At 33.8% G+C, this 13174-nt stretch overlaps 1 protein-coding gene across 1 annotated transcript; it reads right to left on the bottom strand.

Moving 5' to 3' along the window:
- Positions 1-2562: 2562 nt before the first annotated feature.
- LOC111087415 (pancreas transcription factor 1 subunit alpha-like) lies at positions 2563-3084 on the bottom strand (the record flags this gene model as incomplete). Its single annotated transcript, XM_022393984.1, has 1 exon — positions 2563-3084. A coding segment is annotated over exon 1 (476 nt), but the record flags the coding sequence as incomplete, so codon positions are not given.
- Between the last annotated feature and the right edge of the window lie 10090 nt (positions 3085-13174).

The following is a 13174-nucleotide window of genomic DNA, read 5'->3' as shown; positions in this document are numbered from 1 at the left end:
CAACAAAAAATCACATTTTTCTGTTTAATCAACAAATTGATGGTGCAGCCCTGTGGTTGAGTTTAACTCCTTTGATATCTAATTTATTTCTTTGCTATCAGGAGAAACAATGATTAGAGAAATGCCAATACTATATCAAACCTTTATACTACAGGAGATATCTAGATAACACTTTTACGCTTTTCAAGGATTTTGAGCCAATCTGGATAGTTTTTGAAGTATTTAAGTAGTCAACACACTAATATTGTTCTTACGACAGAACATCAGGTTATCATTTCTCGATACTTAGATTTTAACTCATGGGTGTTTCATGAGCCGACTTTTATATGGTTTAATCACATTTTTACATGGTATATTCAACTTTTTTCCGTTGATATTTAAGAAAAATATAGTAAAAAATATTATTGAATAGAACCTATAAAATCTTTAATCTCACCCAAAGTTATAATGTGGAAGTAAGTAACATTAAAAATTATTCAATTGAAAACTATTACCCTCCAACTTTTATTACAAGAATAGTGAATTTGGAATAACAAAGGCAAAAAATTAATTAAAAGATCCTGTTAGAGGAGTGTATGGTAACCAATAACCTATTACAGTGATATTACCATATATGAACATGTTTTCATTTGATATGCGGAAAGGTTTTAAAAAATAGCAAGTTGTTTTGTCTACAGATAAAATTAGGTTGCATTTTGAAATCAGGCTTGAGAGTGAACACTTTATTTAATTTCAAAGTTTGACTGCAAAAATCTAGAGTGATTTATCATTTCAAGTGCCTGATGTGTAAATTGGGATACGTACTTTTGGGAATGCATATAACCTAGATAGTTTCAAACAAGTTGGTATTTACATATTTTTCTCACTATTAACGAGAATATTGCAACAATATATATACACTTCTGAACACTAGCATTTATTATATTCATGGGATATTTTAAATAAAGGAATTATACCCATCTTTGAGAAGTAAATTAACCCGGCATTAAATTTTTTCTCTTCAAAATAACAGTTGGACTTACTTTATCAATAACAATATTTTTACAATAATTCAATCACTTAATTTCATTTTTACTAAAGTTATTCTTATATTCATACTGATGAGCCGTGAATTCAGCGAAACTAGTCTACTGCATACATGGGGAGTAGCGAATCAAAAAATAGATTTGACCTCTACGTCATTCATAAATTCTTTCTTTTCTTCTCTGAAATTATACATTTTAGAGAAGAAGAGTTCGAGATTATTCTTATATTTTTTTCTGCTTAACAAGAATAGAGTTAACACACTTATACATAGTTAATCTCTAGTTATTGCAGAACACTAAATTTATGTAACTAGTTCTGTGGATTAGCAATGATTTCTTAGGAATTCGTTTACGACAGATACTAAAACCAAGACATAAATTTTAAACTCCAATTAATTAATGTGACCTTAAAAATATTTACTATTTTATTATTTTTGTAACTTTATTATCAAGATTTAGTCTAAGTTTTAAAAGTTTTATATTCGTTATGTTTGTCATGAACACAGAAGAAAATAAATTAATTAAATTTCCTTCCATCTTTTGTCTATAAATACACCCCAAGTTTGAGGTTATTTTAACGTCATTTCTTCTAAGTTTAGTCAAAAACACATAATTTTATAAATAAAAAAAATATAGTTTTAGATTTACTGTCTGTGTACAGTTGTAAATGTAAACTTAATATTAGTAAGTAATAAACCCAATGCACAGATTTATCAAAATTGACATTTTCACGATAAAAAAGCACTATAGACACCAAAGTCAGAAACAATGAAGGATTAGATGTTTCTGCCTGGTGAGATTGTCTCAAGTTCTCATGGTCTATACTCTTACTAAATTTAAAACAACAACAACTGATCTGTTATGTACACAGATTCTATGTTCTTAAATCACAAATATACACAATCTGTATCTATTTCAACAGATGTCTTATCTGTTATGCACAGATTAATGTGTTCTTAAATCACAAACATACACAAACTGTAACTGTTTTAACAGATGTTTTATCTGTTATGCACAGATTAATGTGTTCTTAAATCACAAACGTACACAAGCTGTATCTGTTTTAACAGATGTCTTATCTGTTATGCACAGATTAATGTGTTCTTAAATTACAAACATACACAAACTGTAACTGTTTCAACAGATGTTTTATCTGTTATGCACAGATTAATGTGTTCTTTAATCACAAACATACACAAACTGTAACTGTTTCAACAGATATTTTATAAGAGCATTCACGTTACTAAATATTATAGTGCTTAGATGAAGTAATTTATCTTCTCGTACTAAAACAAATAACATATTTGATAAATACAGATAAATCAAAATTTATGTATTTATTCACCCAACTATTATTTAAGCTAGTTTAGTGTTTCCATATAACTGAATGTTGTTTACCTTTCTTTTTCTAGCTAGTAGCCTATAGCTTGTACTAACGACTTATACATGATAATAAAAAAAGAACTTTGGGAAATCTAATATAAAACACTTTGGCTAAAACAATTTTGAAACACAAATAAGGTGGTTTTTTTTATACTTGGGGTGTTTAAAAACGCCAGCATTGTCCTCACCTTTATGATAATTGATAATTATTTTTTTGGGTTGTTCTTTTCCCTGTTTTTTTAGTGGATCAGAATAAGTATCGGAGTGAATAAGCTCTCTTAGAAACTCTATGTATCCAGTAGCTAATTTCAAAGTATCCACCTTAGACAGTCGTTTTTCGTAAGGTAACGTAGGAATGTGAGCCCGAAGTCCTTCAAAAGCATCATTGATACTCTGCATTCGTCTTCTTTCTCGTTGATTCGCCATGTGTCGTTGTTGGTAATGGTGTTGATGAGTTTTTTTTCGACGCTTCCTATATCCGCGGAAATTTTCTTGGTCTGAATGTTGGGCATGAAGGGTTAGAGAATCTATTGATGCACTACCAGAATAACTATTCTGGTCATTGTAATGGTTCCTGTGTTGGTAATCCAAGAATTGTTGCCCTATGTTCGTGAAATTAATATTTTCCATTACTCTATCACTTTATTGTCGGATCTTCTTATAGATTAGTGGTTTATGATACAATGTAACGAAAAGTGTTATACTCCCAAACATGTAAGTAGAAGTATGGTGGCGATCACGTGAGAAACTGTTGTACTAAACGTCACCTGTCGTCTTTCTGCTACTAGATGATTGGCTGTTATAGGCTCCACCCCCTACTCTAATAATACCAATGGCAGAAACTGTCACGCTGCTGAAAGAAGTAAACACGATTGTAAGTGTATTTTTGTACGTTTTTCAGGAATGTTTCGAGTTGCTAAAAAGCTGAGCTCAAGCATCGATTTCGCACATAATAATAGAAATATCAGGAGAATAAAGGCACATGAATACAGAAAAATATTACAAATATCAGGAGAATGAAGGCACATGGATACAGAATAATATTACAAATATCAGGAGAATGAAGACACATGAATACAGAAAAATATTACAAATATCAGGAGAATGAAGGCACATGGATACAGAAAAATATTACGAATATCAGGAGAATGAAGGCACATGGATACAGAAAACATCTAAAATATCAGGAGAATGAAGGAACATGGATACAGAAAATATCTAAAATATCAGGAGTATGAAGGCACATTGATACAGAATAATATTACAAATATCAGGAGAATGAAGGCACATGGATACAGAAAAATATTACGAATATCAGGAGAATGAAGGCACATGGATACAGAAAACATCTAAAATATCAGGAGAATGAAGGAACATGGATACAGAAAATATCTAAAATATCAGGAGTATGAAGGCACATTGATACAGAATAATATTACAAATATCAGGAGAATGAAGACACATGAATACAGAAAAATATTACAAATATCAGGAGAATGAAGGCACATGGATACAGAAAAATATCTAAAATATCAGGAGAATGAAGGAACATGGATACAGAAAATATCTAAAATATCAGGAGAATGAAAGCACATGGATACAGAAAGTATTTAAAATACCAGGAGCATGAAGGCATATGGATACAGAAAGTATTTAAAATACCAGGAGTATGAAGGCATATGGATACAGAATAATCGCTTTTGAAATTAATTAGTTTCATGATAAAGCGAGATTCTTCATGATGTTATCTGAAAAGACGCCTATTTCAAACCTTCTTTTATATGTACACACACACACACACCACATGCATATATATTCGCTTGTAGAAGCAAGCATAATATTTTACTTCCACTGTATTATCTGAGCACGTTCTGAGTGACGAGAAATTTGCACATTATTTTGTTAGGACTTTCTGTATATTTATATATATGAAGAAATGAAATAAACATACCTATTCACTTATAGTTTAGCAAGTTCGATACAAAGATAAAAGAGAGAGAGAATTGGTGAATTCAAAAGTTCGTAAAATGTTTCTTCTCTTGTGAAAGTAGCGACGAGACTTTATCCAACTGTAAGAGAAAAAGTTAAAATAGAACTTTAAGTCTAGAGGAGTAATTAAGAATTTAGCAGGCAAGCATGACTCCTGGATTTTAGCTTTAAGAATACTTCGTTGTAACTGCACCAAAATCAATCAATAAAACGTTTATCAGACTAGTCATTTATATAATTTCCCCGAAAGGTGGCCGAAGGCCGCCTGGAGGGGTCACCTGTTTTAACCATTCGCACCAGTATACAGTAGTGTGTTGTCAGTCAGTAGCCACTAAAATGACGTCACGTAAGGAACGCTTAACGTTGCAACTTGTTCTGTCGTGACATCAGTAGAACTTGCGCATGCCATGAATCACGAGAAGAAGTATGCACTCTGTAAGCTTCAAAACAGCACGACACATGAACTTCAAAATCAAGCAATAAAGATATTTGTCACTCTTCGTTTTGGTTCTATATACTCTTGAAACAAAGCACTTTCGGGGACCTTGAGGAAGTAAATCTAGTAAGTTAGTCGTGGCATGAAACTATGTCTATGAAAAGGTAGTCTAAACTTTTTGAAAGAGATAAGACATTTTATATTTTATGTCTGTGAATACTGTTCAATCTCAGTTTTCACATTCTATACAATTCCAAAAATTCTTAAAATAATCTGTCACCTCACAGCAATACTGGTTAGAAATAGTAACGTTTTAAATATCATCATTTTAATAATTATAACACTGATGTTTTTACGATATATATACATATAACACTTCATGCGTTTTTTTTTTATCGACGAACACCTTAACATGACAATAGATATATCATATAGATCATGTATGTTAACCAGTAAAAATAACTGTTTTGTTTATTTGTTTCAGAATTTCGTGCAGAGATGATTACGGGCTTTTTACAGATGATTACAGCCGTTTCTAATTTTGAATTTATTGACTACAATGAAGATAACTAGTCAACAGCCCCACCGCCAACTCTTGTCTTATTAAATAGTGGGATTTCATTGTCACGGCCCGAAAGTGCGGAGCGCGTTTTCTATAGAAACAAAATCAAATGTCTTGCACTGTTTGTATGTTTTGTTTGTAATTAAGCACAAAGCTGCACAATAGGCTATCTGTGCTCTGCCCACCACGGGTATCGAAACCCGGATTCTAGCGTTGTAAGTCCGCGGACATACCGCTGTGCCATTGGGGGGATTCTTGCACTGTAAGAATAGCTAAAAGTACAGCGGAGATGAGCCTAGAAACAAGGAAGTAAGATATTTTTGTTCCAATTTTGGTATCACCACTTCTGCTCAGTTGTTCTAAGAATATTTATACATAATTAACCTTGTTTTACTGAGTGTGTTAGGACATTTTTCCCAAAGTGGGAGCTGCGGCCCCCTGGGGGCCGTGAAGCTTTTCTAGGGGGCCGCCAAAAAACGGGCCGTAAACAAAGATGCTGAATTAATTTCAATTTTAAATAAACAATAAGCCGATAAAAATTATTATTGAACTAATTAAATGATACAGTATGTCGAAAGGAGGTGTTATTGTTTTTACGACACTGTTTTTCAATCACCATGCCAAAGTTATACATTGGGGGGCCTTGAACTTTTTTATTCACATCAAGGGAGCCTCAGGCTAAAAGAGTTTGGGAACCACCGTGTTAAGACACCACAACCTTTCCCAACACGCAAACTATCAGAAGGAAAATCTTTCTAGTATAAAAAGAAATATTCCAGGAAAATTATATATATATATATATATTATTGATCTGTGATTAATTTGCCACATAAAATATTAGCACTTTTCAATAGTTCACATTAAACCCATTTAATATTCGTTAATTTTATGTTGTATTCTCTTTATGCTTCCAAATATAAACCTTCTCAATTTATATTACTAATATTTTTTCTCATTTAGTTAAAAGCTAGCTATTTATGGAAATACTTGATTTAATTAAGCTTTCATTTCAAATGATTTATGAATAGAGATTAATCTTAACTGCACTTTTTTATGTTTCATCACCCTCATAGAAATTGTGAAATTTAAAAACGAAGGTCAAATACCACAATTTGGCCAGAAAATAGTGGCCGAGGAGTTGGAAGTGGGAGTTATTAACTATCTGTTTTCCTTCTAGTCTATCATTTCAAAATTAGTGACAACTATGGGCATATAGCCCTTTATGCAACTTTGTGCGAAATTCTGAAACAATCAACACGCAATTGGGCCCGGCATGGCCAGGTGGTTAGGGCGCTCGACTCGCAATCTGTGGGTCACGGGTTCGAATCCCTCACATCAAACATGCTCGCCCCTTCAGCCGTGAGGGCGTTATAATGTGACGGTTGGTAGAAGAGTAGCCCAAGAGTTGGCGGTGGGTGGTGATGACTAGCTGCCTTCCCCCTAGTCTCACACTGCTAAATCAGGGACGGCTAGCGCATATAGCCATCATGTAGCTTTGCGCGAAACCATTAACAAACAAACAAACACGCAATTGATTAAGAGAAAATACATTTTTGCTATGCGAAGATGTGGGTAGAAACTACATTAAAGCGAGTGATGGAACTGTGCGTAGCATTAATCTTTATTTTAGAAAATTATTGGTTTCCGCCATATTGTTTCTTTGTTTACGTTTATGTGGCATGACATTGATTTTATTTGCCTGGATTGTTATATTTGCTAAACTGTGAACCACATTGACAAAAGTTATCCGTTTATTTGTAGAAATGTTGCTTCAGTCTGGTTCTGCGCCTTCTGAATGCAGACCCCCTAGTGCCAAAGCGGTATGTCTGCGGACTTACAACGCCAGAAACCAGGTTTCGACACCCGTGGTGGGCAGAGTACAGATAGTCCATTGTGTAGCTTTGTGCTTAACTTTGAAGAAACAAACAAACTTCTGAACGCAACGCTGGCTACCCAGACTGAGAGCTCAGAAGATTCGCCAATTCACATCCTTAGGTGTTGTATCCTGGGTATATATTTTAAACAAATGAAAAAAGCAAAAGTCACACCATTTCAACGATAAGCACCTTCATCGTTGCTTATAAAAGTGGAAAGTGTCGGACACCAACGAGATCAAAAACTTCACCCTAAACCAATTTGGAGCAAAACCTTATCCGAAAAGTGAGGGCTATGGTTACTATAGAGAACCTTTCGATCCGAAACACCATCACCTAGGAAGCTGGACGTATTTTCTTGTACCATTAACAGAATACCAAAAATAATTTGAAGTTGATAAAGGTTCACGAGCTTCCAGACACACCTCTAAATCAACAGCTGATTTCATGAGAAAGATGTCCCAAGAAACTGTTGTCACAGCATTTGTATAATGTGACGGTCAATCCCACTATTCGTTGGTAAAAAAGCAGCCCAAGAGTTGGCGGTGGGTGGTGATGACTAGCTGCCTTCCCTCTAGTCTTACACTGCTAAATTAGGGACGGCTAGCGCAGATAGCCCTCGTGTAGCTTTGCGCGAAATTCAAAAACAAACAATCACAGCATTTGACATACGTCCACCAAGTTTCATAGAAATCCAATGACTTTTGACTGAGTTACAGAGCAAAAATATTGGGAAAAAATCGGTCCGCATTTTAACAGACGGGAATTTTTGGATTTTCTTGACCTTGACCCTCCATAAAGTAATCACTTCTAAGTTGGGTTAATGTACAAATGTTTACCAACTTTGGTCCAAATCCGTCCAGCCGTTTTCGAGAAATATTGCTGAAAAACACACACACAGGGGTGAAAACATAACTTCCGGTGGTAAAAACATGAGTTCCAACTAACTAAACTCAAGATTATCCCTCTTCTTAGTGTTTCAACTATTCAACTATTTCGAACATTGCAATAAACAGATCGAAGAAGCTACTGCAGTACATTATTTTTCAAAATAACTAGCTGAGAGTACCTGTTAAGGAAACAAAATTGGTATATACGGCAATGTTTGGTAATGTTCTTTCTTCTTTTGTTATTAAACCACTAATGACTTCATCAGATGATAATTACATAATCTGCTTTGTGGAAGGTAATAATTGACCCATTTAACTGATTAAGTACTTATGTCTTTCAATTCAAAGCAAAAGTCTCTAAAAAATGGGAAATGCGCCCTATTTCAAGCCCCCCCCCCCTTTTGGGCAAAAATAAAAATGTATATAGTCCAAGTACACCATCGGAAAGTTTGTAGTTACCATACCAAAAATTACTGTAATCGACCCAGCCAACTCTGGATGATGCAAACCAAAAGTCTATAGAAAAAAAAAAAAAGTGGAAATTTCGCTATTTCAGGGTGGTTTATCCTCCTTCTCGAGCAAAAATCCGAAAACAAAATGGCCTATCCAAAATTAGGTATAGTTAACACAGATTGTCCTCGAGTTGCTTTGCGCGAAATTCAACAAACAAAGACAAATTTGAAGAATTATCTAAGACTTTCAGGTTGTATTTCTGTGGTAATATTACGAGCTCTAAGTTTCTCGTTCTGTTATAAATTTAGAAAAGTTAATTTATGTCTTCACATGTTCTCCTAACCACCAAAAGCAACACTAGAAAAGTTACTCATTAATCCTTAAAACACTTAGTTTAAAGAAATTAGATTGTTAAAATAAGGAAAACACACACACACACACACACACGTGAAAACAAATTTTTAATCCCATGGAATTTATAAAATTTGCTTGAGTATAAAGATACATTTTAATGAAACTGTACAGATCTGGGTGTGGCATAATGCTTAGCATGCCAGATTGCAAATTGGAAAGTCCAAGGTTCTCGAACGCAGTCTCTCTTTCACTTTGGGAAGGGTTATGTTTGTTTGTTTGTAATTAATCACAAAACTACACAATGGGCTATCTGTGCTCTGCCCACCACGGGTATCGAAACCCGGATTCTAACGTTGTAAGTCCGCAGACATACCGCTGTGCCACTGGGGAGGCCTTTGGGAAGGGAGATGATATCACTGGGACAGTCAATCCCGCTATTCGGTTAAGAGGCGGCTAGTACTGTTGACTGGTTGTCCTATGTCTGGCCATTAGATCTAACCTGATGATTTAGTTCTTGTGTTGCGGAAAGGTACAGTTCGGGTTGAAAATACCAAGTGTCAAATACCGATACTATACAAAAATGCTAGTCATCAACAGTAACATGCTGAGTATTTTGTCAAAATGTGACGTTAATCATGTCCAATACAATATAATTGATTATTACTCATTTATTATTAACTTCTGGGTGACATAACATAAACTACTGACAGCACTGGTTCATTTGGCCCTTTAAAAGCTGTTCTTGCACACTCATCTTTGGGAAAAGTAAAAATTTCAATTCACTTTTTACTTTTGAAGAAATTATAGATTCCACACTATAACTCTTGTAAACTTGTGTCCTTTTGTCCTATTATATTCAGAATATAGCTCAAAGAAATCACAGTTTTTATTCTATCGATCTCTCCGAATAACCTATTAAACTTCAATAAGATAATTTCTAACTCTTCTTTTCTCAAGAAACAATACGTTGGGAGATCTTTACCTATCAATAAAAGATAAATTTTCCACTCCTGGAATCATCTTGGCAACTTTTCTTTGAACCCTTTTCAGTAATTAATTAGTATTTCGTAGATAAATAAACCAAAACGGTATTCATGGCTTGAATGATTTATCCACCACTATGGCTAGATAGCTTTTTTTTCTTCCCATCTATATAGAACGTATTATCCAAATTATTGTAGTAAACTTTTCTATTGTTGGGCAGGATCTTGTTTTGATTATTTGGTAAAAATAATCCAAAGTCTAGTACTCATATTTGTAACGAATTATTTACTTCTTCGATTGTAACGTATAAGTTCTATAGGCTGCATTCGCTGGTAGGCCTAACTTCAGAAATAACATTTCAAAAGAATTCTGAAACTAATGATATTCCGAACTTACAAATTAAACTAGAAAACAGTTACTTACTTACAAAATTTACTCTGTTATTTACAAAATAACACTCAGTAATCATTCAATAATACAGTAACATATTCACTAACTGGTTTATCACTCACTGACTACAAGGAAGCGGGAACTGAGGGTGCAGTATTATCCTTCTAGCTTGAAATACGAGGGTGCTATGCATCTGCTGGGGCTGTTAGAAGAAGAATACAATAAATTAACTGTCAGTTTTTTTCATGCGAGATGCAGGCATACCACGCATTTTCTACTTCCTTATTTTAATACAGAAAGTTAAAAAACATATATCCATTCATTCCAGGCATGTGTAGTTGTCATATAACATAACCAGAAAACAGCTGTAAAGTTGAATTTAGTACACAAAAGTGGAAACCCTTTTTCTCCAATGGTAGGTCAGGTGATATCTTGAGATTACAATCTCCCTTATTTTCGTATGTGAATGGCAACTGGGTAGCACTTTTCTCCCTGTAAAGGTATGACACAATGTATCTAAAGCATATAATGGGATGGTTTCTCGGATTGGAACAGCTATTCCATGGAATTATGGATTGATATTGAGCTTTTGATTAAGATTTGAATTTTTCAACAAAATATATAGCTTCAACATATCTTGGAGATTCAGATATAATAAATAATCACTCTATAGTAAAGTCGATCGTATTTCGTGTTGAAATAATGCACACATTGTAGTTTGTGTTATTAAAAAAAATTGTTTTCATTGTGTGTTTATCTTTGTGTGTAACCCCCTTCTTTGCACAAACTCAGTTAGTTTCAGAAAAATTTAGAATATATTTTGCTGAACTATCCATTGTATAGAAGGCCTACCTGATTCGCTCTTTAGGGAAACAAATTTTACCGAAAATACCACACTTACTCGCAATGTTGAGTAATAAGTTTATTGTAAACATGTTGCAAGGACAAGTGAATGAAATATTTTTTTTTACCTTACATAAATGAATATGTATTGATGCTGGCTTCATTTTATTAACATGTTTTAATATAACAGCAACTGATGGTTCGATTTCCATCATATACAGGGGTTACAATTATTTATCAGTGGTTTTTAACTTGTTTCACCATCAATGACTGACTCCTGAGTCTAACTCACTCCTTCTAATGTGTTTATATAATATTCGTTTTCTCTGCACTTTCTGGAGATTCGAGACGCCAGGTGAGCTCTATTTTTTTTATGAAACTTTTAGATGTTATGCTAAAAATTAGGTATAACATGACCTAATGGTTAGGTATCTCGACTCGCAAAGTGCGGTTCGCGGATTCGAATCCTCTTAGGAAACATCCTCACCCTTTCAGCCATGGGGGCAATATAATGCGACGATCAATCCAACATTTCGTTGGTAAAGAAAATCCTATCAGTTCTAAAATAGTGACTGTTAGCGCAGATAGTCATAGAGTAACTTCGCAGGAAATTCAACAAACAAGCAAACAGTTATACCAAAAACGACCTCTAGTAACAATAACAAATATACATATTAAAATGCCAGAATCATGGACTATAAAATTTCTGTTGTAAGTTATACTTTCAAAGTTTTAATTTAAATGGTTCCTAAAGTGTGTATTTGGCAGTCTGAGAGAACTCTACTAAGTGGACACGAGGGATCACAAACAGCAAAAAAGTGTTCTCTGACACTCCGAGTATTTGGTTATAAAAGACATTTAATTTCAGGTTAAACTGAATAACTTATTTGTATATATACATATTCTTAATTTTTGAGGTGTCGTAACTCATCTCCAGTTTTAGATGCGGGAGCATCTCTTTGAGGCACTCTGGTCATACTACACCCTTGGGCATTTCCCAACTGTTAGTCCAACTTACCAATTGATTCAAACCGTTTTGTAATACTGTTATGATTGAAATGGTCATGAATATCACCTTTCATAACTACTTTATTAACTAGTATAAAATATATATATGTTTATTCAGGTATATTCTAACAATATTTTTTTAAATCTCCATGCAATTTTTGCTTGTAATTAATCATTTTCTTGTTAAAGGAATGTAGAAAGGTCGTAAACATCTACTAATCCACTTTCTAAGGTAAAATTGCTTACGCCAACGGTTTGAAATTCGTATCATTCAGACTCATCAAATACTTGTACAAAGTGTCCTGAATTATGAATTTTTATCCATGTAAATGTTGTTTGGAATAGTCAGCGGTGGGTTCTGGCATTAAAAATCTTAAGGTTTTGTCTGAATTTCGGTGGTAAGTTAGACTCTATCTTTTTTTTTTAACTTCCAGTGCAGACAATTTAAAGAAAGTCTCCTTTGCAATCCCAGTAGCCAGTTAAAAGACAACAGAACTAGAGTTAGGCTAGTAAGTGGAATAAATGTTGGTGAATAAAGATTTTATTGATTTGTTCACTTGTGTTTCTTTCATTTGCTATACGAGTTTGATTTATTCTCTGTTTTTAACTGTATTGATGGATACTTTGAAGCTTTTCTCCTTGACATCACAATTTCCTCAAAATTCTTAAAATAGCTAAAAATAACCAAGAGTTTAAAGCCATTAGCAAGTAACTTTATTAATTTATTATTATATTCTTATTTATATCATTAATGTAAATAAGAAAGAAGGTCCAAGCACTGACCCCTGAAGTACTCTACTAGTAACAAGAGTCAAGTTTGTCTGGACCTCATTAAAAGAAATCTTTTGCTTCGATTCAAGTCTTATATTAATTAAGATGAGCTTATATAATTACACTTAAACAGTCAAATGTTGACAAAAGTTAAACGATTATTTGTTTGTTTGTTATGGATTTCGCGCAAAGCTACACGAGGGCTATATGCT

This window comes from Limulus polyphemus, unplaced genomic scaffold, assembly GCF_000517525.1.
Source record: "Limulus polyphemus unplaced genomic scaffold, Limulus_polyphemus-2.1.2 Scaffold2125, whole genome shotgun sequence".
NCBI classification, from domain to species: Eukaryota; Metazoa; Arthropoda; class Merostomata; order Xiphosura; family Limulidae; genus Limulus; species Limulus polyphemus.
Note: the sequence above shows the minus strand (reverse complement) of the source record. Positions and strands in the feature narration are given on the sequence as shown.